At 60.8% G+C, this 26,834-nt stretch overlaps 2 protein-coding genes across 5 annotated transcripts in view; one reads left to right on the forward strand and one right to left on the reverse strand.

The window, feature by feature from the left end:
- ANO7 (anoctamin 7) overlaps window positions 1–22,457 on the forward strand; it is a 30,639-nt gene extending 8,182 nt beyond the window's left edge. For all 3 annotated transcript variants that reach the window (XM_066346086.1, XM_066346088.1, XM_066346089.1), the window contains exons 5-24: window positions 1,400–1,507; window positions 2,465–2,601; window positions 3,374–3,431; window positions 4,187–4,297; window positions 5,066–5,231; window positions 5,711–5,801; window positions 6,492–6,588; window positions 7,682–7,825; window positions 7,908–8,045; window positions 8,904–9,002; window positions 9,087–9,189; window positions 10,100–10,211; window positions 10,517–10,571; window positions 12,154–12,251; window positions 13,398–13,543; window positions 14,551–14,756; window positions 15,034–15,176; window positions 19,970–20,060; window positions 20,429–20,548; window positions 20,644–22,457. In XM_066346086.1, the coding sequence (XP_066202183.1) occupies window positions 1,400–1,507; window positions 2,465–2,601; window positions 3,374–3,431; window positions 4,187–4,297; window positions 5,066–5,231; window positions 5,711–5,801; window positions 6,492–6,588; window positions 7,682–7,825; window positions 7,908–8,045; window positions 8,904–9,002; window positions 9,087–9,189; window positions 10,100–10,211; window positions 10,517–10,571; window positions 12,154–12,251; window positions 13,398–13,543; window positions 14,551–14,756; window positions 15,034–15,176; window positions 19,970–20,060; window positions 20,429–20,548; window positions 20,644–20,760 (2,340 nt within the window). In that variant the 3' untranslated portion in view covers window positions 20,761–22,457. The remainder of the gene's footprint in view (window positions 1–1,399; window positions 1,508–2,464; window positions 2,602–3,373; window positions 3,432–4,186; window positions 4,298–5,065; window positions 5,232–5,710; window positions 5,802–6,491; window positions 6,589–7,681; window positions 7,826–7,907; window positions 8,046–8,903; window positions 9,003–9,086; window positions 9,190–10,099; window positions 10,212–10,516; window positions 10,572–12,153; window positions 12,252–13,397; window positions 13,544–14,550; window positions 14,757–15,033; window positions 15,177–19,969; window positions 20,061–20,428; window positions 20,549–20,643) is intronic.
- A 2,167-nt stretch (window positions 22,458–24,624) lies between these two features.
- Window positions 24,625–26,834, reverse strand: part of HDLBP (high density lipoprotein binding protein) — an 83,992-nt gene continuing 81,782 nt past the window's right edge. For both annotated transcript variants that reach the window (XM_066345838.1, XM_066345837.1), the window contains exons 25-28: window positions 26,353–26,538; window positions 25,681–25,797; window positions 25,409–25,537; window positions 24,625–25,097 (exon numbers count right to left, since the gene is read on the reverse strand). In XM_066345838.1, coding sequence (XP_066201935.1) covers window positions 25,011–25,097; window positions 25,409–25,537; window positions 25,681–25,797; window positions 26,353–26,538 — 519 coding nt within the window. In that variant the 3' untranslated portion in view covers window positions 24,625–25,010. The remainder of the gene's footprint in view (window positions 25,098–25,408; window positions 25,538–25,680; window positions 25,798–26,352; window positions 26,539–26,834) is intronic.

A 26,834-nucleotide genomic window follows, 5' to 3' on the forward strand; every position in this document is an offset into this window, starting at 1 on the left:
AAACGGGGAGACAGACAGACTCCCACATGTGCCCGACCCGGATCCACCCGGCATGCCCACTAGGGGACAATGCTTTGCCCATCTGGGGCGTCGCTCTGTCGCGAGCAGAGCCATTCTAGTGCCTGAGGCGGAGGCCACGGAGCCATCCTCAGCGCCCGGGCCATCTTTTGCTCCAATGGAGCCTTGGCTGCGGGAAGGGAAGAGAGAGACAGAGAGGAAGGAGAGGGGGAGGGGTGGAGAAGCAGATGGGCGCCTCTCCTGTGTGCCCTGGCCGGGAATCGAACCCGGGACTTCCACAAACCAGGCCGATGCTCTACCACTGAGCCAACCGGCCAGGGCCAAGGGGCACCTCTTTCATTGGTGGTCAGTGAGAGGAGCATAGTTCCCATTGAAATACTGGTCAGTTTGTTGATTTAAATTTACTTGTTCTTTATTTTAAATATTGTATTTGTTCCCGTTTTGTTTTTTACTTTAAAATAAGATATGTGCAGTGTGCATAGGGATTTGTTCATAGTTTTTTTTATAGTCCGGCCCTCCAACAGTCTGAGGGACGGTGAACTGGCCCCCTGTGTAAAAAAGTTTGGGGACCCCTGCGTTTGCCGGTTGCGTGTGGCGAGCGTCGGTCCCCAGTCCGGCTGGCCCGTCACCGTCACTGCGGTGTCCTGGCTGGCTTCACCCGGTGTGGGTTCCCCTCTGCCTTGTGCCCGTCCCTCCGTCCACCCTCCTGTTCTCATGCTCCTGCTTGTTGTGCGAAGTGGACAGCGCCTCCCCTGCTGCTCACCAGCCCCTCCCGGGTCCGTGTTTGCTGCACCCCCCCCCCCAGAGCTGCCGCAAACACGCTCACAGTGGGAGGGGAGACGGAGCTCACACCCTGGCCCCTTCTGAGTTTGAGTCCACTCATCAGTTCGACAGGTGGGGATGAAAAGACTTCCTCTCCCCATGGACAGCGTGGGGCACAGGTGTGGCCACGTGAGGCTGCAAAGCCTTCGTCCAGCTGTGGGCGGGCTGACATGTCAGTGAGGGCCCAGAGGGACGCTGCAGGGGCACCAGTGGGCGGCTTTGCCCGAAGTGCCCCTGGGTCTTCAGTCTAAGTGACAGCTCTCAGCTCAGCCCACCTTCCAGTCACATGTCAAATAGGTTTAAAACCAGGGCTGGTTGGTCGTTACCATGGCTACAGAAACATCTGCCTTTTCCTAAAAGTGTGAATGAATATACAATCATGGGCACACACTCATGTGCACGCACACACCTATACCAACACACAAAAATGTGTGTGCACACAATACAAACATGCACTTGCGACCATCCGCACACACGTGCAGATACATGCGTGCAAACATGCGCGCATATGGACACGGGCATGCGCCCCCAGCCTCTGACGGAGCCCCGGTCCCCACAGCGTCACGTCCAGGATGAGGACAGCGCCCTGCACTACGTCCTGCTCAGCGCCCCCTGGGCTGTGCTCTGCTACTACGCAGAAGACCTGCGCTTGAAGCTGCCCCTGCAGGTACCTGGGCACACGGGGGCAGAGGGGGGCTGGAGGGTCACTCCTGACTGTGCCCCATGTGCTGGGTGCCGTGTCCATGCTGCACAACTTGGGGGTCCCCCCGGGGGCCCTCGAGGCCCCTCCTAGCTCGCCACCGCCACACTGTGCCCCAGAAGCCCTAGTAGGCAGACAGGGTGGGGCAGTCGTCCCTGCCAACCATGAGGCGCTCAGGGGGGCTGGGGGGCAGGCATAGACCCTTACCAGGCCGCCCACAGAGGGCACTGCAGGAGGGTGAGGGGCAGCCCCAGTTTGGGGGACACAGGGTAGAGAGGCAGTGGGTGACTTCCGGATGACATGCCTGGGGACTGCTCGGCCACCTACTCTGGCTCCCTTTTTGTTTTTTCCTGTATTTTTCTGAAGCCGGAAACGGGGAGAGACAGTCAGACAGACTCCCGCATGCTCCCGACCGGGATCCACCCGGCACGCCCACCAGGGGGCGACGCTCTGCCGCGACCAGAGCCACTCTAGCGCCTGGGGCAGAGGCCAAGGAGCCATCCCCAGCGCCCGGGCCATCTTTGCTCCAATGGAGCCTTGGCTGCAGGAGGGGAAGAGAGAGACAGAGAGGAAGGAGAGGGGGAGGGGTGGAGAAGCAGATGGGCGCCTCTCCTGTGTGCCCTGGCCGGGAATCGAACCCGGGACTCCTGCACGCCAGGCCGACGCTCTACCACTGAGCCAACCGGCCAGGGCCTCTGGCTCCCTTTTTGGTGGACAAAGGGACAGATGCCACCGTCTGTCCCTCCCTGCCTGCTGGCATCTGGGCCTCAACGGGAGCAGCTGTGCATAGCGCCCAGGCCTGAGACGGGAGGGGGCTCACCTGTTCCCTCGCTGAGCCGTCACTCAGTCTGCCGATCCACAGCCCACGCCGCACCAGGAGGCGTCCATCTTCCTGGGGGGAGAACAAGTGACCGTTCCTTTCAGGAGTTGCCCAACCAGGCCTGCAACTGGTCGGCCAGCCTGCTGCAAGGGCTGGGCCTCCCCAACATCCTGCTGGAGGACGTGCCCAATGTGCCCCCCGAGTACTACTCCTGCCAGTTCAGAGTGAACAAGCTGTCCAGGTGAGAGCCGGTGGCCCGCCGTGCCCGTGGGACAGCTTCGTGCGGTGCCGGGCTGGGGGCTGGATGCAGAGCCAGGGACACGTGCACGAGAGGCCAACAGTGACGGAGCCAAACCTCCTTTTCCGGAGCTTTTCCACGAGGGAGCGGCCGTGGGCAGCTTCAGCGCACGTCCGCGTCAGTCAGGACAAACGTCTCCCAACCCCCATGGCTGGACACATGGCCCGTTCTTGCTCGGCTACGCGTCCATGGTGGGCGGCAGGGTTTCCGGGCCCAGCCTAGGCAGGAGGTGGACGTGGTTAGTCCACACTGGCTGCAGACTGGGGCCCTGACCAGGCATGGTGGGCACCAGTGTGAGGGGCCAGCAGTAAAAGCCTCACTCACAGGGTCACTGCCGACACCGACAGCACCCCCTCCTGGGCTGGGGGAAATCCAGCCTCGTTGACTCTTGTCCCCACCCACGGGGCTCCCCAGAATTTTGGCATCCCAGGGAGGGTCCTCTGGTCAATCATCTGTCCACACAGGCCACCACCAGACACTGCCCATGAGGCCTTTGGTCCCACACATGGTGCTCTAGGGGCCCATGGCGGCCGTAGGGGTCCTTGGTGAGCCTGGTGCCCCCACACCACCTGCCCTCTGCCCTCTGCTGGCCAGGGGTGGGGTGTCTGTGACCCCCTGCCTCCAGAAAGGCAAGGGGAAAAGCAGGACTTGATCTTGCCCCTGGGGGGACAGCATACAGCGTGCAGGCGTGAGTGTACTCTCCACACGCCCACAGGTTCCTCGGGAGTGACGACCAGGACACCTTCTTCACCTGCACCAACAGGCACCAGATTGTGAGTGGGGTCCCCGCTGCAGGCCCCATGCCCTGCCCCGGCTCCAAGGAGCCTGCCGGCCCCAGACCTCCCAGCCCCAGGTCTGGACACAGGAACGCTCTCCTGTGATTGGAGCGCTGAGGCTGGGCTGGGGGCTGGAGACATAGGGGCTGCCCCACCTAGCTGCACAAGGTTGGGACCCTAATCGGTGCCCCTGTGGGACGCCCCCCTGGACTCAGAATGGACATTCTGGCTCTGGGCTTGTGGGACAGACAGCCATGGCCACGGGGCCCAGGTGGGTGTGGGTCCAGCTGGTCAGTGAGGAAGGGAGCCGAAAGTCAGAGCACCGTCCCTGAGGAGAATGAGAAGGAGCAAGGAGTTAGGACAGACCTGCCCAGGACAGCCCCCTGCTGGCCACCGAAGGGGCAGAGCCCACCCTGACAGCTGGACAGCTGGAGGCTGACTGTGCCCAGAACAGGGTCCAGAGCTGGCCGTGCACTGCCAGGGCCTGGGGTCAAATCCAGGCTTGACTCCAATGCACCCATGACTCTGGCCAAGGTCGTGTGATTGTACCACGCAGCATGACTGTCACACCCCAGGGGTTGTGGTGTGTGTGAGCGGGGACACGAGCAGGATCTGGGTGCACAGGGGTCCTTTCATGTGTCACCAGAGGGTTCGGGAGGCCATCGTGGGCTCAGCTCTGAGGCGGGAGGGCCAGGATGTCCCCACCCTGCCATCCCATGACAGGTGACCAGTGCCTTCCTTCCCCATCCCAGCTGTTTGAGATCCTGGCCAAAACCCCGTACGGCCACGACAAGAAGAGTTTGTTTGGGGTCGACCAGCTGCTTTCACAGGGAGTGTTCAAGGCAGCCTTTCCCCTGCACGAGGTGAGGCCTGGGGGCCGCAGGGCATGTGGGGGGGGAGGGGGGGCGGTTCTGGATGAGGGGATTCTGCTTCACCCGTGGGGGTGTGGGGGCAGCTGCAGACAGGTGCGCGGCTGCTGGGGCTTGACCACACGCTGTGCTGCGCCCAGGCCGTGCCTGTCCAGGCTCCGGGCAGTGGGCCCTGGTCTCGCGCCTCACAACAGGCCCAGTAGCCTGTCCACAGCTGTGAGGGGACAGGGGAAGGCAGTGAGGTCCCCTCTGCTCCCCACGAAGCTGGGTAAACTGAGACAGTGGAGGGTATTCACCAGCAAACTGAAATAAACAACCACGTGGATCTGGAGGCAGCTTACACCCTGGGCCCCAGCGGGCACCCGCCAGGTCTCAGAGCTTAAGGAAGGAGGCCCTGGAGCAGAGGCCGGGTCAGCCCGCAGCCACCGCTGTGTGAGGGGCCACCTGAGGGGACACAGGGGAATGGCCAGCTCCCCCTCGGCTGTGGGGCGTCCCTCTTCCCACCTCTGGCCAGAGCCCAGGACGCACAGCACCTGGCAGTGTCGGCCTCGCGTGCCTGGACACCAGGACAGAGGGGCCCACCCAGAGAGGCCTTTCTGAACCCCGGGCCCCAACATCCCTCTGTCGTCCTTGAGCAGAAGTGCTGAGTCCCGGGATGCCAGGGCACGTGGGCCTTGCCCGGCGCTGGAGCCCCACACCTGGACCCGGGGGGGAGGGAGCCCAGACTAGTCCACGTCCCACCCAGCGGCTCCTTGTCCCCAGGGTCCCTTCACGCTGCCCCCGGAGGGCCTGCAGAGCCCTGGCCTCAACCAGCGGCAGGTCCTGTTCCGGCACTGGGCCCGCTGGCGCAAGTGGCACAAGTACCAGCCTCTGGACCACGTGCGCGGGTACTTCGGGGAAAAGGTGGCCTTCTACTTCGCCTGGCTCGGTGAGTCCCACCCGCTGCCCCGTGGGGCCTCCTGGGCCCCAGCTCCGTCTTCGGGTCAACAGTATGCTCATTCGTGTCTTCACGAGGGGAGTGAGCACGGGGCGTGAGCCTCTCGGCCAACGCAGCCTCCGGCCGATAAGACGGCGAGTGCTGCAGCCGTGCTGGGCCCTCCGAGCACCCCAGGGAGGGGCTGGAGACCCCTCCCCACTGCAACCGCCAGGGTCCCTGACCCACCCCGTATGGACCCTGAGGCCCTGGTCAACATGGGAGGAGGGCTCCAGAGGCCAGGGCAGAGGCCAGGACGATGACCCCTGGAGACTGTCCCTCACAGCTGCTTCCCAGGTCGCCCCTGACCCTGCTGGTTGGATGTGGGTCCCTGTGGGACAGCTGTGGCTGTGCAGACCCCCAGCTAGCACTCAGCCCAGTGCTGGGTACACAGGCTGACTCCTGGGGTCCTCCCACCCGGGTCCCCTCCGCAGGATTCTACACAGGCTGGCTCCTGCCGGCAGCCGTGATGGGCACGCTGGTGTTCCTGGTTGGCGTTTCCATGGTGTTCTCAGACACGCCCACGTAAGTGCCTCACACTGTGTCTGGGGGGGCGGGGTGTGGTCGGGAGACAGCCACCTGCCAGGCCCCGTGCAGAGCCGGGGATAGAGGTGAGCGTGGAGCACATCCCTGCCCTCATGGGTGTCACAGGGCTGTGCAGGCCCGGCTGGAAGGATGACAGGTGGAGGGGGTGCTCCCAGGACTGATCAGTGGGCAGGTGTGCTCCCAGGCTGATATTATCCGCAGTACTTATCCCCTGCAATAGTGTGAGCTTTCCTTACGATAAACAAACAGGGGGAGAGGGCTGAGGTTCACTTTATTACCGAGCCTAAATTTCAAAAGCATGATTGTCACATATATTTTAAAGAAATGCCGGCCCTGGCAAGGGCGGCAGTGGGAGGGAGGGGACTCGGGCAGCCTGGCGGGAGGGCGGCCCCCACGCTCTGTGGGAGGGAAGGAGGGCGGCCCCATGCTCTGCGGGAGGGAGGGAGGGAGGGCGGCCCCCATGCTCTGCGGGAGGGAGGGAGGGAGGGAGGGTGGCCCCCACGCTCTGCGGGAGGGAGGGAGGGAGGGCGGCCCCCACGCTCTGCGGGCGGGAGGGAGGGAGGGCGGCCCCACACTCTGCGGGTGGGAGGGAAGGAGGGCGGCCCCACGCTCTGCGGGCGGGAGGGAGGGAGGGCGGCCCCACACTCTGGCTCGCCATCTGCTCTGAAGGCAGGAGCTCTGCCGCAGCGCCGACAGCTTCGAGATGTGCCCACTCTGCCTCGACTGCCCCTTCTGGCTGCTCTCCAGCGCCTGCCCCCTGGTCCAGGTAAGGGAACGGGCGGGCGAGGGGAGGAGGCCCCTCCCCGGGGTCTGGCCACGCCCGCCTATGGCCCCAGCTCTGTGGCAATGTCCTCACCCGGAGCAGGCTTGTGACGGGCGCCCCCTGGGCAGCGTGCCCGTGTGCCGCAGGGACCGTGCACGGGCCCTTACTGTTGTTGTTGTACCACTGACCGAGGGGGTCAGCTGGGGGGCCCGGAGGCAGACAGAGCCGGAAGCGCCCAGGGCACACAGCTGATTAGAACCCCCTAGAACCCCCAGCGGAAGGAGCAAAGGCCCCTTGCTGCTCACGGCAGCCCTGCACACTGGGCCTGGCACCCGTAGTGCAATGTTGGGCCCACAGCCGGGCCCCCGCCTGCCCCCCACCCGGCACTGGTCTCCCAGGGCTGCTCTTGCAACCTGCACTGGGGGGCTCGAAACAACAGAAGTTACATTCTCACAGTGCAGGCAGCTGCACGTCCAGTGCCCCGGACTGTTCCAGGCCCCGCTCGTCCTGTCTAGTGCCTGCTTCGCCCCAAGCTCTGCCTGCACGTCCCCCTCCACGGGCCTTTTCCTCTGTGCATCTGTGCCCATCTCCCCTTCCCTCCTGTCATAACGTGTCCCTGGGCTCAGGGCCCCCGAAGACCGGGTGATCTCGTGCAGAGATCACACACACACGCCCTAATTACACACCCAAATTCCAAATAAGCTTACATTCTGGGATTCCAGCTGGGGGCCACAGTTTGATCCACTATAGTTGACCCTCGGGTCCCCAAAACTTCATGTCCATCCCACATGCAAAATTCATTCACCCTCAACCCGACATCCCCCCAAATTCTGAACACATCAAAGCGTTAACTCTTAAGTCCCAAAACACCTAAATCTCAACAGCTCAAAAAGTCATGAATTACATCCAAGTCACCTAAGTTGTGAGACTTGGGTGTGGCCATCACGGGGCAACATCCCGCCTTCCGTGACCCCCACGCACCTGCTTCCCAAACACGATGGCGGACGGGTGCAGGACAGGCGTCCTCACGGAGAGGCTGGGCGCCTGGGGGCCGGCAGTCGCAGCGAGCGTGCCCCGTGCGTGCCCCTGTCCGCAGGCCGGCCGGCTCTTCGACCATGGCGGCACCGTCTTCTTCAGCGTGTTCATGGCGCTGTGGGCCGTGCTTCTCCTCGAGTACTGGAAGCGGAAGAGCGCCACGCTGGCCTACCGCTGGGGCTGCTCCGACTACGAGGACATCGAGGTGGGTCGGCCCCCGGCCCTTGGCCGTTGCCCGCAGGGCCGCCCGCCCGCCCGCCTGCCACTGAGCCCCAGCTCCCGTCCAGGAGCGGCCGCGGCCCCAGTTTGCTGCCCTGGCCCCCACGACCGCCCGGAACCCCATCACCGGTGAGGAGGAGCCCTACTTTCCCAAGAGGAGCCGAGTGCGCCGCGTGCTGGCCGGCTCCGTGCTCGTGCTGGTGATGGTGAGGGTCCCGTCTCCGCCCTGCCCCCGGGACCCCCAGGCCCCGCCCTGCCCCCGGGACCCCCAGGCCCTGGCTGCCTCAGGAAGTTCCCCGCGTGCTGGCTGGCTTCGTGCTCGTGCTGGTGATGGTGAGGGTCCCGTCTCTGCCCTGCCCCTGGGACCCCCAGGCCCCGCCCTGCCCCTGGGACCCCCAGGCCCCGCCCTGCCCCCGGGACCCCCAGGCCCTGGCTGCCTCAGGAAGTTCCCCGCGTGCTGGCCGGCTCCGTGCTCGTGCTGGTAATGGTGAGGGTCCCGTCTCCGCCCTGCCCCGGGACCCCCAGGCCCCGCCCTGCCCCCGGGAACCCCCAGGCCCTGGCTGCCTCAGGAAGCTCCCCACGTGCCTCGCCTCCGGGCAGGGGACCGGACTCAGGGCCAGGCCACGGGGTCTGGGCTGTATGACGTGGAGAGTGTGGACAGGGGCTCTGAGAGGCTTTCTTTCAAGCATAGGGGGGGTCCTAGCACAGGGGTCCTTCAGCCAAAAGGGCTTCCTAATAGGACCTCCCCTGCTCTTCCAAGATGTCAGGAATGACCAAGCTCTGGCCGGCGGGAGGCGGGTTGGGCTGGGCTGGAGGGTTGGCTCTCAGCACTTGGCGGGAAGAACAACACGTAGAGGCTCCTTGACACTCGGGTATCGTCCACTCGTTAGTTCTCAGTGGCCTCCAGCCCCCTCCTCTCTCCTGCACTCCCTGCCTCCCTGTCCTCCCAGCAGCCCACTGGAAGAGGCACACAACACAGCCAGTTCTGCCAGTGGGGGCTGTGGCCTGTGGGGGCTGGGGTCCCAGGCCTTGTTCTAGGGGCTCACACGCCTGGTCACCCCTAGGTGGCCGTGGTGGTCATGTGCCTCGTGTCCATCATCCTGTACCGCGCCATCATGGCCATCCTGGTGTCCAGGTCGGACAACATCTTCCTGGCAGCCTGGGTGAGCCTCCATCTGCCCTGCTGGGTGGGTGGGGGGCAGCTTGGGACCACCCGGCTCCAGCTGTGACCCACCGCCTGTCACCAGGCCTCACGCATCGCCAGCCTCACAGGCTCCGTGGTGAACCTGATCTTCATCCTCATCCTCTCCAAGATCTACGTGTCCCTGGCCCGCGTCCTGACTAGATGGGGTGAGTAGCCAGGGCTGGGCACTGACCCAGATCCACCCCAGCCCAGCCGCCTGCGTCAGAACTCGGGCCGATCAACAGAATCCTTGTGTCTGAAGGAGGCACAGGTGGGGTGTGCACCCGTCCCCCACTCTGAGCAGGGCCTGGGGGGGTGGGGGTGGCGGGAGTGTCCTCTGGGCCCCAGGCCCTGCCCTGCTCCAAGGGTGCCCTCAGCCCCTTGCACAGGACCCCTCGTGGCTGAACTCCTCTGGGGGGGGGTCTGCAACCCAGGCCCCTGCGTGCCCCTCTCTCAGTGTCTGAGGGTGACCGGCGGGTGTTGTAGAGTGAGCTCCTCTCCTCTGTGTCTGCACCCTCCTCCCCGCTCTCCACACCTGCCTGCCTCTCACCCCACTTTCTCTACCCCACCCCACCCCCATTGGACAAACACCAAAGAACCATTTCATTTGTTCCACAAGCTGTCTATTAGCAGCCCCTGTCTGGTCTGGGGAGTGGGACAGAGAACTCAGTGTCCCAGGGAGGGTGGCAGGGAGACTTCGGGGAGGTGAGCGGGCAACCCAGGGCACCCCCAGAGTGCGTCCCGGTTCCAGCCTCAGGTGTCCTCTCCGAGTCACCTTTTGGGTCCCCACCTCTGTCTCAGCACTGGCTTCCCGGGGAACTGTCACCCTATCCCCCCCGACGGTCACCCGCCGTGTCCGTCTTGGTGTGGCTGGAGCTCATGGTCACTGCCAGCTCGTCCTCCGCCGACACCGCGTTTTAGATGGCTTAGAAACGAGGACTTCGGGAGAGCTGAGCCCTGCCCTTCCTGAACGAGTGTCCATCCGATACGTGGGGGAAGCGGGCTTTTCCTCGCCCCCGGTGGGCAGGCGGTCCCACAGGGTGGGCTTCGGGAGCCTGAGTCGGCCTCTCCGCCCAGAGATGCACCGCACGCAGACCAGGTTCGAGGACGCCTTCACCCTCAAGGTGTTCATCTTCCAGTTCGTCAACTTCTACTCTTCGCCCATCTACATCGCCTTCTTCAAGGGCAGGTCAGCACCGCGCCCAGCTGGCCGCACCTCGCCCCGGGGCCCTGCGTCTGCGTGTCCCGTCCCCCCGTGGCACCTGGGCACGGCTGTCCAGGGGCTCAGGGAGGAGGGCGGGGAGGACGGCCTGGGAGGCCTGGCGGGGCGGCCACTGTCCTGACCCAGGGCCTCTGTCCGAGCAAAGCCAGGCTCCGGTCCACCTCGAGGTTCCTGCAGGTCCAGTCTGGGCAGCGAGGGAGCCACAGAGAGGAGAGGAGGACGGCCAGGGGGCACCTCCTCCCTCACAGCCTCAGGACCTCCGTTTCCCCTAGGTTTGTGGGTTACCCAGGCAATTACCACACCTTGTTTGGGGTCCGCAACGAGGAGGTGAGTGTGCGGGGACTGAGACCGCGGGTCTTGCCCCTGACCTCCGTCGGAGCCTTAATTCACAGAGGTTCTTCCTGTCCCCCTTATGGGGGCAGCTGCCCCGGGACCCCCACCCCAGGGTCTCTCTTCACAGCATGCTCAGACTCTTACCCGGAATAGCCCTCCACAAATCACAATCTGTGTTCTCATCAATCACCCTTTTCCCACTTTGACCCAAATCACCCGAGCTGAGTCCCAGCCACTGTCACTGCCCAGAGCTCCGCTGGGGACACAGAAGCTGGCGACCATCACTGGGGTTCAGTATCTGCTGCAGGCACCAGGGCTCAACCCTGCCCCGCCCCTCAGAGACACGGTGGAAAGCCCCTCAAAACTGTCCCCAGGCATCTGGCTTCCCATGGGATGAGGATGCAGGCTGCATGGGGCTGCGGCCATCCACAGGGGGACAGTGGGGGCCCCGACAGTGCCTGTGAGCACCTCACCTGGAGGACCCTCTTCTCTCTGACCGGAGGGGCTCCCTCCTTCCCGTGGGTCTGGGCTGTGACCCAAGCTGACGGTTGCCTACAAAGCAGCCACCCCGAGGAACGGGTTTTATTTTCATGCGACGGGGAGGGTTTCTCGGGGACAGGGCAGCTGGGACCCCCAACTTGGGAGGCTTTCAGTCACCAGTGGGAAAAGTCCCAGCTCATACTGGCGTAAGCAGCCGGTCAGGTGAGCCGGGCTCCGGTGGGGCTGAGTCAGGGGTCCCCAAACTACGGCCCGCGGGCCACATGCGGCCCCCTGAGGCCATTTATCTGCCCCCCGCCGCACTTCCGGAAGGAGCACCTCTTTCATTGGTGGTCAGTGAGAAGAGCACATTGACCATCTCATTAGCCTAAAGCAGGCCCATAGTACCCATTGAAATACTGGTCAGTTTGTTGATTTAAATTTACTTTTCTTTATTGTAAATATTGTATTTGTTCCTGTTTTGTTTTTTTACTTTAAAATAAGATATGTGTAGTGTGCATAGGGATTTGTTCATAGTTTTTTTTTTTATAGTCCGGCCCTCCAACGGTCTGAGGGACAGTGAACTGGCCCCCTGTGTAAAAAGTTTGGGGACCCCTGGGCTGAGTGCAGGTGTCTGAACCATGCTGCCCGGCTTTCCCGGGACTGGCCGTGCTCTTAGGCAGATTGTCCCCAACAGCACAAGTCAATGCCCTGTGCAAGATGTGCTGTCCCAGGAGCACCCCTAGTGGCCCCTGGGAGCACCTCTTATTGGCTGCAATGGCTGAGGCTGAGCAAGGGGTCCTCCCTGGGGCCCCAGAAGCGTCAGCCCCATGCAGCCCCACATGGTTCCCCAAAGGAAAACTGGGGGCCACCCAACACAGTGACCCTGGTCATTCCCATGCACTGTCTGCCAGGTGGACATTGGGGAAACAGTTGGGGGTGCTTGGGGATGTCGGGGGGAGGGTCTGTGCAGTCAGCAAGGTGCCCATGGCATGTCTGAAAGGGAGGCGGGGCATGCACGGGCAGCCTTGCAGGGGTGGAGGAGGAGGGGCGGGCAGGAGGCCCCTCCCCGGCGCTGACCCGGAGCTCTGCGGTGCAGTGTGCGGCCGGAGGCTGCCTCATCGAGCTGGCCCAGGAGCTCCTGGTCATCATGGTGGGCAAGCAGATCATCAACAACGTGCAGGAGATCCTCATCCCGTGAGTCCCCCCACCCGCCCTGGGGAGCATCCGGGGCCCTGGAACCCAGGCTGTCTGGGACAGTCTCCCCAGCTCAGCTTCAGCCTGGAGAAGAGGTGGAGGGGAGCCAGGGGGCTCTCCTGGACCTGCTGCTGCACCCCCAGGGGAGGGAGGGTCAGCCTTGCCATCTGTCCCGTGGGCTTTCTGACGCCCCACCCCAGGGTTGCTGTGCTCCCCAAACAGGGCAGCAGCAGAGTGGGGGACCCAGGGGGGCCCCTCCTGGATCTGCTGCTGCCCCCACAGGGGAGGGAGGGTCAGCCTTGCCATCTGTCCCGCGGGCTTTCTGACGCCCCACCCCAGGGTTGCTGTGCTCCCCAAACAGGGCAGCAGCAGAGTGGGGGACCCAGGGGAGGCCCCCGGCCGCAGCGGCTCTGCCACGAGGGTCCCATCTCCCCAGTGCCCCCTCCCTGCCCACTGGCACCACCGTGGCCACCATCCAGGCAGTTGGGCCCCCTCCCAGGCCAGAGCCCTTTCCATGACTGCCCCCCCAAGGCTGGATCCAACCTGGACACCTGCCTGCCTTCCCCTGCACACCCGATCTCCCCCAGGGCACCCCTGGCACCCTAGCTACAGAGCCTGGCCCAACCCAAGCCCCCCTTTGGGCGCGACTGGGGCTGTGCAGCTGAATTTAACAAGATCATGTGTTTGCGGTGTAGCTGGTTTCTGGTGGGAGGGGCAGGGGCTGGATGAGTGACGGCAGAGTCACACACACACACATGCCCCCATACGACACAGCAACACACACATGCCGAACATATGACAAAGCAACACGCACACGAGCCCCCACTGCTGGCACAGCGACTGTCCCCATCAGCTCTCTTCCACCTGACAGCCCTTGCCACCTCTTTGCATATCTCAGGAGGAACCCATCCCCCCCAAACGTCCATGAGCAATGGTGACTTTCCTGGGGGTGCTGCAAGGGAGGTGGGTGATGAGCTGCCCCCCCCCAAAAAGGATGCAGAAGCTCTCCCGGGTTCTGCAAGGTCTCGCCCAGCCATGCCCACCCCAGGCCCTGACCCGCACCTGCTGCTGTCCAACGGCAGAGCAGCCAGGACTCAACCTGAGGAGCAGGAGACATTCTCCTGGGTGTCCCCCCCAACCCCCCAGGAAGCTAAAGAGCTGGTGGCAGACGTTCCGGCTTCGCTCCAAGAAGAGGAAGGTGGGGGCTTCCGCGGCTGCCGGCCAGGCGCCCTGGGAGGCAGACTACGAGCTCCTACCCTGCGAGGGCCTGTTTGACGAGTACCTCGAAATGGGTAGGCGGCCCTGAGGGGGTGGGATCCGGGGGTGACGGGGTCCAGTCTACAACTCCCCCGAGACATGATATGGGTGGGGACAGAGGGTCCCTGGTGGAGCCAGACCTGCAAAGGATCCAGAAAGGATGGCAGGCGCTGCAGTGGGTGTGTCCAAGGAAGGTTGGCGGAGCATGGGAAGGGACCGCGCCCTGCGCACACAGGTGCCGGCAGGGGACCGGGATCAGTTGATGGGGTTCGTTCGCCTGGAGTGGCCTTAATCCCCCCACCACCCGGGAGAGCATTGGCTAGACCCTCCTGCAGGGAGCTAGGGAAGAAGCCAGGGGCTCAGGAGACCAGGCGCTAGAAGTGGAGACAACTGCCCCTGAGAGTAAGGCTGTCCCCGGGAGGTGACAGGCCTCAAGTGCCCTGACCACTGGTGTCCCCTCTGGGAGTTGAGTCCAGAAATATTCTCGACTCGCACACTCTTTGCTGGACCCTGTGAGCTAACCAGGCAGTGGCCCATGGCTGTGCCCACTCCCTGCACGGGGTGGTGCACTCTGAAGGCAGGTCTGCAGCCCAGGGTCTTCCTCTGAGATCATGGCCCACTTTGTGATGGGAAGTGTTGCATCTGAGCCAAACACATCACCCTGAACTCCCTGGCAGCCAAAGCAAAAAGGGAGCCGTTTATCATGCGTTCTCGTAATAGCTTGTGAGTGGGGTTGACCTACGTGTCCCTACTCCACTGGATAGCAGCACTGGGCCCCAGTGCGCTCCTTAGTAACTTCACAGAGGACCCCAGGGCCCTTTTAAGGAGCTGTTTCTTAAAGTTCCCCCGGAGCGGAGAGCGGAGGGCAGCCCTAATTCCAGAGCAGGTTTCTGCTCCTCCTGCCAGAAGCCCACGGTGGGCACTGGGGGCAGTCGGGCGGCTTCCTGCAGGTGGGCCTGGGCCGAGGCTAGGGGACGCGTGCAGCGGAAGCGGGCCGCCCCGGGGCGCAGCGACGGCTCAGCCCACGGCCCCGCGCCCGCAGTGCTGCAGTTCGGCTTCGTCACCATCTTCGTGGCCGCCTGCCCGCTGGCGCCGCTCTTCGCGCTGCTCAACAACTGGGTGGAGATCCGCCTGGACGCGCGCAAGTTCGTGTGCGAGCGCCGGCGCCCGGTGGCCGAGCGCGCGCAGGACGTGGGCATCTGGTTCCCCATCCTGGCGGGCATCGCGCACCTGGCGGTCATCAGCAACGTGAGCAGCGGTCCGGCGGAGCGGGGTGGGGTCCCGGGGGTGGGGTCTGGAGGTGACGGGTGCCGAGGGCGGGGTCCGAGGGGTGGGGTCCCGGGGGGTGGGGTCCCGGGGGTGGGGTCTGGAGGTGACGGGTGCCGAGGGCGGGGTCCGAGGGGTGGGGTCCCGGGGGGTAGGGTCCCGGGGACGGGGTCCGGGGGGTGGGGTCCCGGGGGCGGGGTCCCGGGGCGGGTGGGGCTGCCCCGCGCTGACCGCCCCGCGCTGACCGCCCGGTGCCCAGGCTTTGCTGCTGGCCTTCTCGTCCGACTTTCTGCCGCGCGCCTTCTACCGCTGGACCCGCGCCGGCGACCTGCGCGGCTTCGTCAACTTCACGCTGGCGCGCGCCCCGCCCGCCTTCGCCGCGGAGCACAACCGCACGTGCAGGTGGGTCCGCCAGGTGAGGCCGCCAGGTGAGGGGCGGTCGAGCGGCGCTGAGGGCAGGCCGGGGAAGGAGGGGTCTAGCCCGGAGGACAGGGGTCGGACAGCCCCTGCGTCCCATGCCGGCGCTTCCAGCCTCAAACAGGACCCCGGCTGTGGATCTGGGGGCGGGGCGCGGGGAGGGACTACGGTGACATCCTCCCCATTGGGGTGGGAGCTTGGGGGATTCTTGACCCTCCAACCACGCAGGTTGAAAACCTGAGCATAGCCTGAGCTGTGGGGGCGCAGTGGGTAAAGCATCGACCTGGAAATGCTGAGGCTGCTGGTTCGCGAAACCCTGCACTTGTCTGGTCAAGGCACATATGGGAGTTGATGCTTCCTGCTCCTCCCCCTTTATCTCTCTCTCTCTCTCTAAAATGAATACATTTTTTAAAAAGAAAAAAGAACCTGAGTATAGGACCCGCACAGTGGAAGCCAGTGTTCTTCAAGAGTCTTAACAGTTTTGCTGATTTTTTTTTTACAGAAAACTATTTCAGTTAAACTTATTTATTTATTATTTTTAAATTGATTTTTAGAAAGAGGGGGGAGAGAGAGAAAGCGGCGGGGGGGTGTGTGTGGGTCGGAAGCAGGAAGCATCAACTCCTAGCAGTTGCTTCTCCTATGAGCCGTAACCCGGTATTGAACTTGGACCTCAGCATTCCAGGTGGAGGCTCTACCACTGCGCCACCACAGGTCAGGCTAAGCTTTAAAATGTAACACCACACACTGATTCATAATAGTCTCTTTAATTTTCTTATGCTCTCCTGTTTTTGTAGTTATGGACACATTTTTTTCCCGGATATAGTTTGTGTGTTTTCTCTTAAAAATCAATCTTCTGGAGTTGAAATTCTAAGTTATTCATTTTCAGTCTTTCTTGGATTTTCATAAACAAATTCACGTCTGTAAGTTTACTTGAATATACCCCTAAAAAGCCTCATTCCATTAGTGCTGATACTACATCTGCTGTCCCTCAGTTCTAGACATTTCACAACTTCAGTTGTGATTTTCCTCCTTATTTATGAGTTATAGTAGGAGAGTAAGTTCCCAAGCCTGACCAGGCGGTGGCGCAGTGGCTAGAGCATCGGACTGGGATGCAGAGGACCCAGGTTCGATACCCCGAGGTCGCCAGCTTGAGTGCGGGTTCGTATGGTTAGAGCAAAAGCTCACCCGCTTGGACCCAAGGTCACTGGCTCAAGCAAGGGGTTACTCGTTCTGCTGAAGGCCCACGGTCAAGGCACATATGAGAAACAATCAATGAACAACTAAAGTGTTGCAACGCGCAACGAAAAACTAATGATTGATGCTTCTCATCTCTCTCCGTTCCTGTCTGTCTGTCCCTCTCTCTGACTCACTCTCTGTCTCTGTAAAAAATAAAAACAAAAACAAAAAAAAACAAACAAAAATGGAATTATACTTGACATACAGTATCATGTTAGTTTCAGGTATAGCACATACTGATTCAGTCTTTTTATCTACCATGATGTAAGTCTAGCTACCAAGTGTCACTGTAGAGTTGTTACAGTATTGTTGACAATATTCCCTAGGCTTCATGTATTTGTGTTAGAACTAGAAGTTTTTTGTTTTGTTTTGTTTTTTAAGTGAGAGACAGTGAGACAGGAAGGGACAGAGATGAGAAGCATCAACTCGTAGTTGTGGCACTTTAGTTGTTTATTGATCGCTTCTCATAATGTGCCTTGACTGTGGTGGTGGTGGGGCTCCAGCTGAGCCAGTGACCCCTTGCTCAAGACAGCGACCTTGGGCTCTGGCCAGCAATCTTGGGCTTCAAGCCAGGGATCTTTGGGCTCAAGCCAGCGACCATGAGGTCACGTCTATGACCCCAAGCTCAAGCTGGCGACCTTGGGGTTTCAAACCTGGGTTCCTAGCGTCCCAGGTCGATGCTCTATCCACTGCGCCACCACCTGGTTAGGCCGAAGTTTGAACCTCTTAACCCCTGTCTTCTGTTTTCCCCTGTCCCCACCCCCTCTGGCAGCCAACAGGGTCTGTTTCCGTTTTGTTTCGTTCATTAGATTCCACATGTAGGCCTGCCCTGTGGTGGCGCAGTGGGATAAAGCGTCGACCTGGAACACTGAGGTCGCCGGTTTGAAACCTTGGGCTTGCCTGGTCAAGGCACATATGGGAGTTGATGCTTCCTGCTCCTCCCCCTTCTCTCTCTCTCTGTCTCTCTCTCTCACTCCTCTCTCTCTAAAAAAATCAATAAATAAAATATTTTAAAAAAAAGATTCCACATGTAAGTGAAATCATGTGGGGTTAAGTCTTTCTCTGTGCTACTTATTTCACTTAGCATAATCCATGCTAAATTCCTTTGGATACTTAGAAAAACCACCTTTTTTTCTGACGTAAGTGCTTATAAATCTCTCACGTTTTGTTGAGGGTTCCTCGTGATCTGGTCACGATGGATTCTGCATGTTTCAGGTGAACTTGAAGAAATATATTTTTTTCACAGTTCATTTTGAAGCAAGGTCTACATTTACTATTAGGTCTGGCTTAATTTTATTATTCATATTTTCATCCCCCCCCCTTTTTTTTTTTTTTAACTTTTTTCCTGATAATTCTATCCCATTCTGATAGATGGGAGTTAAAAGCTTTCTAGGAATATAGGGTTATTTGTTCATCAGACGGTTCCCTCAGGTTTTGCTTTATGCATTTTGAGGTTCTTAGTTGCACGGAAGTTTCTATTCATGATCTCTTTTTTAGTGGTTACTTTTTCCATTGATTCTTTTTCCTTTGTATTCCTCTTCTGCCTTCTGGTGGATGAGTGTGCTGTATTTTTTTTTTTTTTTTTTTTAGTCTTTATACGCCTTTGGAGCTGATGCTGCATATCTTTATTACTTTAGGGGCTGCTCTTATCTTCCCGTGCTTTCCCACCACCCATGAGCACCCATCAGTCCCTCTTATTGATCTGCTGTTTTAGTTTTACTATGAAAAACACACAGAAACATGAGGGGGTGGCAGTGAACACACAGTATGGTGTACAGAGATGTGTTGCAGACTTGGGCACCTGAAACCTGTCTAATTATGCTAGCCAGTGTCACCCCAATAAATGCCATTTGAAAAATATTTTTAAAATTAAGAAACACAGAGGGACAGTTGTAGTCACTTGCTAATCACAGCTGTTTGGTGTATTAACTTATTTGGCCACAGGAGTTTCTTATTTCCTGTGTCCCCTCTGAATTCCTATTTCTTGCAGAAGTACATCCTTTAATACAGTGGTTCTCAACCTTTCTAATGCCGTGACCCCGCAATACAATTCCTCATGTTGTGGTGACCCCAAACCAAAAAAATAATTTTGGTGGCTACTTCATAACTGTAATTTTGCTACAGTTATGATTCGGAATGTAAACAACTGATATGCATTATGTATTTTCCGATGGCTTTAGGCGACCCCGCCTGGGTCACGACCCACAGGTTGAGAACCACTGCTTTAATAGAATGGTGTGTGGCTCTTTAACTCTTATGGATGTTGGTTTTTATGTCTTAAAAGTCTGTCTTTGTCCTTCTGATAGCAGGTGTGAAATTCCAGGTTTAAGGGTTCTTTTCCCTCGGGTCTTGGAAATACCCTTTAGTGACCTCACGTTTCTTGTTGGAAGCGCGCGTACCTATCCCGTGGCATTTAAGATCTTTCCTTTTCCTTGACTTGTGTCACTAACAGGTGTCAGTCATGGTTGGGCTGATTTAAAAGTTTCTTACTGAGACTCAGAACGTGCTGCTGATCTAAAGAGTGGTGTTTCTTTAGTCCTAGAAGCTCCTCCCGCCCTCCTTCCTCCTTCCTCCTTCCTCCTCCTTCTCTTCCTCCTCCCCCACCATATCATGTAGCGGCTACATTGTAGCCCCTCTGTGGTTCTCCTTCCTTCGCAAGTTAAATCTGTTAGATTCTCTGGTTGCACACGGGGTGACTTCATCGTGACAGTCTCCACTCCCTCTTCTGCCGTGCCCAGTTTGGTCACTTACAGTTTATTCCCATTCGTTAATGCACTTTTTTTTTTAACAGATTTTATTTATTCATTAGAGAGAGAGACACACACACACACACACACACACACAAGGTGGGAGGAGCAGGAAGCATCAACTCCCATATGTGCCTTGACCAGGCAAGCCCAGGGTTTTGAACCGGCGACCTCAGCTTTCCAGGTCAACACTTTATCCACTGCGCCACCACAGGTCAGGCTGAACTTTTTTCAACGGCAATATTTTTAACTTGCAAGATTATTTTTAGGGTCCTACAACACTAACCCTGGTAAATGCTTTGCATGGATTGCAACATCTAATTAGGTCTGTGACAAAATGGAGTGTCCCATCTTACCACAAGACAGAAATACAGGAACTGTCAAAGGGTAACAAGGTGACCACTCAGCCGGAAGTGACAGTCAGAGCCCAACGCTGTCCTTATAACAGTAGGGAGCTGTGCCAGGCAGCCACCTCTAAGCCGTGCAGCCTGCGCGGTGGGAGCTGGCGGCGGTCACAGGATTGTCACGTCTACTTGATAATAAGGAACTGTCCACTGTGGGGCCCAGTCTAGCCTAGTAGGGGGTGGGACGACCCAGCTCACACACACACACACACACACACCCCCACCCCCCCGCTTTGGGACCACAACAGTTGAAAGCTGAAAGTACTGTCAGAGAACATGGCTCGGGAAGATGTCTGAGCCAGGCCCAGAAGTAGAGCATCAGGGAGGGAGAAGGTGGAGAGGCCAAGTCCCCGGCCTGACCCCCCCACACCCAGTCTCATGCTCCCTGCAGGTACCGAGCATTCAGGGACGACGATGGGCATTACTCCCGGACCCACTGGAACCTCCTGGCCATCCGCCTGGCCTTCGTCATTGTGTTTGAGGTAGCCAGTGTGCCGCCCAGTCCCTCCGGGGGCTCCCCACTGCTGGCTCTCTCGGCCTTAGCAGGACGCACATGCCCACGGCTAGGTCTGACCTCACCCCGTGGCCTGGGGTGTCGGCGTGACCGTGGGAGGAGAGCCCCGGCACTTACACTATCCCCTCGGTCAGGCCCAGGTCTCTGCATCTGCATTCCGAGTGGTCTGCTGCCTGGCTGGGCGGACATCCAAGTGCTCTGGGCCAGGAAGCCCCACAGGCCGCGGTGGCCGGGTGTCTGTTCAGGTCACACTTGCGCCTGGAGGGCCAGTCTGGGTGTTTGTTTTACCAGTGGGGGGGTGCCCTCCCCCACCACGGGCCTTTCCTGGCTTCCCAGCACGTGGTGTTCTCCATCGGCCGGGTCCTGGACCTGCTGGTGCCCGACATCCCCGAGTCCGTGGAGATCAAGGTGAAGCGGGAGTACTACCTGGCCAAGCAGGCGCTGGCCGAGAACGAGGTGAGCCCGCCCACAGGCCTCCCGCACCCACAGGCGGCGTGGGCCCAGCCTGTCGTGCAGGCTGGGGTGACCAGTGTCTAATTGCGCTCCCACAGGCTCTCTTTGGAACAAATAGAGCAAAGGACAGCCAGCCCCCAGCCTCAGAGGAGAGCCTGGGCCCCCAGCCCAGGAGGCCAGAAGCCAGCCGGGCCTCCCCGGTCCCTTCCCTCTGAGGCCACAGAGGTCACGTTGGCTGCTGTGGGGCCTGGAGCCAGACCCACTGGTGGGCAGAGGCCTCTTGCTGCTCTGGGGATGAGGGGCTGTCAGACTCACTGCCTCGAGGCCTGAGCACGTCTTGCCCCTCCTCGGCTGCCTAGGGCCCCCGCTCCTGCCTCCCAGGTCCTGGTCACACCCCCCACTGGCCATGCCTTCGGAGTACCCAAAGCTAGGCAACTATGGCAGCAAAACCTGGAGGGCCACGCATGCCACTCTCTCCCTTCCAGCCCCACGAGCTGGTGTCGTCCCGCACTCCTGGGGCAGATCGACTCCACCTCTGGGGTGCTGGCTCAGCCCCCCCGCTGTCTCAGTGCAGTGCCCACTGCCTGCATCTTTACTTAGAGCTCTGGCCCTCCCAGGGCTCACCCAGCCACTTCGTGCCATCCTGGGCCCCTGCGCACTGGCTCTTTGGGGTCCTTTTTGTACCTGCTGTCCTTTGAATGGTGGAATGACCCCTCTCTGGGCCCACTATCCAGAGTCCAGTCCGCCCCCAGCACCCTGAGTTCCAGGCCACAGCAGGAGGGTGTCAGCTCACCACCTCACCCCGGCCTCTCCACTGCCTGGTGCCCACCAAGGGCTCCTGGTTCTGGCCTCTCTCCTGCACCTGGAGCCCCTTTCCCTGTGTAGCCAGTAGGCAGCCTCAGCACCCCTACACCTCCTCCCGTACAGCCAGGCTGCAGGGAGTCACTGCCAGGCCCTCCCAGGCTGGGCCCCGAAGCGTGGAAAGGTTTGGGAGGAGACCGTTTTATTCCCTGACCGGTGAAACTCGGGTGTACTGCACGTTTACACACAGTCACCTCCGAAGTCAGGAGCGCTGGAGCGCACACAGTTGGCCCTCGACCGCTGACGGGCTTCGTGAGCCCCCTCCACGTCCACCTTTCGTTAACTCAGTTAACTGCTGCGCAGGACTGCAGGACTGCACCACGGGGCACCGCCCTTTGGCTGGGCACTGCCTGCGGGGCGGGTGCGGCTGTCTCCGCCTCCACGGTATAAATCCTGCCAGGATAAACCTGGAAACACTAGGTGTACCACCGGCTTCCTTAGGACTCAACCCCGTAGGCACGAAGGCACCTCCAGGAGGGCCAGTGACCCCTTTCTGAGCAGCATCCTCGCCACCGGGGGGCCACGAGGAGCGCGCTGCGCTGGCCTAGGTGGGCTGTGCACACTGCAGGCGGCTTTGCAGAGCAAGGCCCAGCAGGGCAGGTGCCCGGCACTACTTCCAGAAGTCATTCATCCCCTGCCTCTGAGCACAGGGAGCACCCTGAGCACCAGATGCCCTCTGAGCGCAGGGACCGCCCCCTGAGCGCAGGGACCGCCCTCTGAGCATAGGGACCGCCCCCTGAGCGCAGGGACCGCCCCCTGAGCGCAGGGACCGCCCTCTGAGCATAGGGACCGCCCCCTGAGCGTAGGGACCGCCCCCTGAGCGCAGGGACCGCCCCCTGAGCGCAGGGACCGCCCTCTGAGCGCAGGGACCGCCCCCTGAGCGCAGGGACCGCCCTCTGAGCGCAGGGACCGCCCTCTGAGCACCAGACGCAGCAGTGACGCACGGCCCTGCTGTGGTGCCGTCCTTATGGATGCGCCAAGTGTTTCTAACAGCTGGGTACTTTGTTGCTGTTGAGATATCAAACTCTGTGATTTTAGAATAAATTTATTGCAAAATCAGGAAATGCTCGAGTCATACCTCAGGCTTTCATGAATACACCACTGTGGTCAGCATGTCAATCAAGACAGCCAATCACCAAGCCCCGGCACCTGGCATGGGCCTCTCCCCAGGTGGCCCTGCTCCCGTCTGTCAGAGCAGGAGCCACTGCGTCTCCCCGGGACGAGACGCTGTGCCACGTGGGAGGGGGCAGCTCCTCCGCAGACGCCCACAGCTCAGCGTCTGCTGGCCACTGGAGCCTGTCCCCGGGACACCGCGGCTTGCTGGTGCAGATGGCTCAGGCAGACTCCGAGTTAGAATGGCAGGGCTGTGCTCCACAGCAGGTGAGGCCAGGTCGGGGGCCCAGGCGTGGTCCGTGTGGACTGTGCCCACCGCAGGCTCCCACGTGGCCCCTGCAGGGCGATCAGTTAATGGGCTGAGAGCCATGTGCTAGAGCCCAGAACTAGGTACAAACGTCCGGGCCGCTTGAGCACCCGAGAGCGTGTTGGAGACAGCTGGGGTGCCACGGGCCGAGCACACGTGTGGCATGTTAAAATAAGCCTCAGCACACTGCATCTGGTTTTGGGTTTTATTTTAGAATTTATAAAATTCCAGTGTCATCCATATTCATGAGCCTTTACACATGTTTGCATATAATCTCCAAAACCCAAAGTTAAGGCCAAGGGATGGATGGTAACTGTGGACACACAGGACACGGAAGACAGTCGACAGGAGGCAACGCTCACGCCCCACCCGCTGCGGGCTCCTGCGGCAGCACGAGGTGGTGGCAGAGCCCTGGACAGTCACCAGCCACACGGCAAGACCCCCACAGAGCAGGAGGGCTGCGCCTACAACACGCAGCAGTAGGTGCAGATGTGCAAACGCCCGTTGTGAGAAGTCAGTCCACCTTTGGTAGAGGTGAGCTGCCACAGAAACGGGAGGGAAGGTCTGGGCAGATGCCAGGTGAGGGGAGGGTAGAGCACTGGCCAAACTCAAGCAGACGGAAGGGGCCCCGGGGACAGGGATGTAGGGGACGGTCCGGAGGAAGGCGAGGCACCTTTTCCTTTGCTCCCATCTCCACTGACCCCACCTCCTGTGGGGTCACCCAGCCTGCTCAGCGGAAGCAGACGTGCTATCCGACCCTAACTCCTCGCTCCCAAACAGATACACTTAAGGCTGCTGGAACTAATGGAACTGGAGACACTGACATCAGACTTGCATGAAGCAATCTGGTCTATCCAGGAATTTTAGTCTAAAGATGAGCAAGGAGGTGTAACCGAGTGGAGAACTTCATGGGGGAGCGGTCAAGGAAAAAGGGACCACCCCTGGGGATGGTCTGGGAGACGGGCACCAGTACGTGGGACGGACAACTCTCGAGAGACTCGGTCATCTCCATGGGGCAGAGGCAGGGGTGGGAGACCCGACACCCCAGAAACCAAGGGCCCATCTATGGCTCTCCTCCAACACCGCCCGGACCACCTCCCTCTCCAGAGCAGACCTTCGCCAGGCTGGCCAGGGCGGGGCACCTTGTCTGGCCGGCAGTGGCCTGCACACACCTGAGAAAGCAGACTCCCTAGCAGCACCTGGTCCTCCTGTCCAGGCCGAGTGACAGCCTCTCTAACCCAGACCGTGAGGCTGCCACCAAAGGCCAGCTCCCAAGGTTTGCACACAGCACTGTTAGAGGACAGCCTGCAGGTCCCTGTGCACGCCTCGGAGCTGTGACAGCTACCGCGGACCGGGCACTCAGGACCACCAGGCATCGGAGTCAGGCTGTGTGCTGGGGGTGGCTCCACCCTCCAGTGAGATCGCGACCCTGGCTCTGAGGTAGACAGAGGAAGCTGGACTGGCGTTGGGGTGGGCGGTGTGACATCGGCTGTTGCTCAGAGCAGGCTGTCTGAGGGCGTGGCCCCCTTCTCCCGGCCCGTGCTTCTCTGCTCACACCAGACCCTGACGGCGCACGTGCAGCCTCCCTTGCAGGCCTCGCTTACGGGACACGGGCCTCCGGTGCCGCAGGGGCGAGACACTGGAACCTGGTCCCCTCTGGGTCCGGGCACCCCCTGTGCACACCGGGCCCTCCCCCCACCCCGTGGTCTGGGCCGTGCGAGGAAGACTGCACTCTGGAGTGCTGGACGGCAGGCAAGGGGGAGAGGGGGCTGGGAAAGGAAGAGGGCAAACGTTTGGCTTTTCTAAAGTCAAGGAAATTTATTTCCTGAGGTCACGACACAGGAAGTAGGCGCAGCCCCAGCTGTGCAGCGCTGTGGTGGGGCCGGGGCCTCACTGATGCCTGTGCGCCAGGAAGCTTGTCGTGAAGTGTCCAATTGCCTCTGTTAGTGTTTGAACCGTGGAGAGCCGGCCACCGCCGGTGTCAGGGCAGACCGAGCACACGCCACGTGCCGGCCAGGCCCGACAGCTGGCCGCACACAGCGCCAGGCACCCAGCTTCCCTGCGAGACCTCGGGAGGGGAAGAGTCAACAATTTACGGAGGGTCCAGCTGCTGGGTCAGATTGAAACAAACCATTGTGTGGTGGGATTTGGGTCAGCAGGCTGGAGAGGTTTGTTTTCTGATCATTATCGTTTGGGGCCCCAAGGGAGGGTCTTGGGAGCCACTTGAGCCCCAAAGCTGGGAAATTCCTCAGAGCTGCTCATGTCCGGAGCCTGTAGGGACAGAGAGGGCACAGCTTTACCAAATGGGCTGTGTGTAGGCAGCTCCAAAACGGCCCCGCCCCTAGGTCCTGGGCCCGCCTGCGGCCAGGCGGGTGAGGCAGGCACTCCCTCCCTCCCGGGCACAGCACAGGGACTGCCCCTAGGTCCTGGGCCCGCCTGCGGCCAGGCGGGTGAGGCAGGCACTCCCTCCCTCCCGGGCACAGCACAGGGACTGCCCCTAGGTCCTGGGCCCGCCTGCGGCCAGGCAGGTGAGGCAGGCACTCCCTCCCTCCCGGGCACAGCACAGGGACCAGCCCTCTGACCTTCTCGCTGCTGCTGGCGGTCCAGGGAGCGTCCCGCACCACGAAGCCCTTGGACGGTGCCTTGGACTCCTCATGAACCGGGGGCTTCATGTATACCTGCAGCACCTCGTTGTCCACCACGTCGGCCAGCTGTGGGCACAGGGGGTCAGCCGGCAGCAGGGCCCCCCAGGAGGATCCCCTCCGTGCTCACCCTACGTTTGGGCGCGGGACTCGTCCACGCCTGGTGGGCATCTGGACACCCGTACACGACCTCGCAGGACCCTGGGACTCACGTATTCCTCCTCCAGGTTGAGGATGTGGTCGATGGCCTCCTCCACGTTCTCTGGGAGCCCTGTCACGGTGACGCAGTTGGGGTCTGGGGCCCCACTTTGCGGGAAGCGGATGTCTACCTGGAAGGGGCACACGCAGCAGCTGAGGGGGCTCCCAGTGCCCATCAAGGGTTCTGAACTAAGCCATCGCCATCAGTGTGGCGGGGAACGGTCCCCTGTGGCGTCTCCCCTGAGTTAATGAGAACACAAGACCTGGGTACACGGTGTTCCCGTCACTACGACACGAAGACCAGGGCACTGCGGAGCACCTGGTTCAGGGGCCGCGGGCACAGCGCAGTCACCCATGTTTCTGAGCTGTGTGCGCCTCCTGGGGACTGGCAGGGTTGTGGGGCTGCTTCAGAAGGTGCCCCTTCCGAGGCCAGCACAAGGCAATGAGCAGCGGCATCAACCACACTGCTGTGAACCCACTCAGAGCCTCCGCCTTAGGGACGAGCACCTGAGCCTCGCTGTCTCCTGTTCCAGACCCCTGCTGGTGAGTGAGTGCATGCTGCAGACTCAACAGGAAGACCGAGGCCTGAGCATCCCGTGTCCCCCACGAGCAGGTGGAAGACAGCTCTGACAGCAGGAGCCCCGGGCTCCCAGGACTAACACAGACTCAGGGCGGTAGGGACAAACCTTGAATTCATCCATGATTTTGCGAATGGCTTTGCCACGGGCGCCGATGATGCGGGCGTGGACACGGTGGTCTAGCGGGACGTCCTCGGAAACCATCTGCTCCAGTTCACCCACAATCTTCAGAATGGCGTCCCGGGCAGCCTCCGTGTTCCTCTCGTACCCCGTGATGGTGATCTGGTCCTGCGGCTGCGAGAGGAGAGTCCCATCAGGACAGCTCGAGGTGCCGGGCTCGAGGCCTGGCTGGACCGAGGGAGGCCTCTCAAGCAGAAGCACTGACCCACTCAGAAAGAAACAGCAGGTTAACAACGCTGATTCAGCTCCTGTCCCTCCCAAGAGACAGTCACGGAGAAAAGAAAGCCCCCGCCCGACAGGCAGCGGGTGGACACTGGCCGGCGAGGGGCCTCTGTGGAGACACAGCATGGCTGGCACCCCACATCTGCAGCCCTGCCCCCCGCACCCCTCCCAGCGCACACATGTCCAGG

The sequence above is a fragment of the Saccopteryx leptura genome, chromosome 7, assembly GCF_036850995.1.
Source record: "Saccopteryx leptura isolate mSacLep1 chromosome 7, mSacLep1_pri_phased_curated, whole genome shotgun sequence".
Classification (NCBI taxonomy): Eukaryota; Metazoa; Chordata; class Mammalia; order Chiroptera; family Emballonuridae; genus Saccopteryx; species Saccopteryx leptura.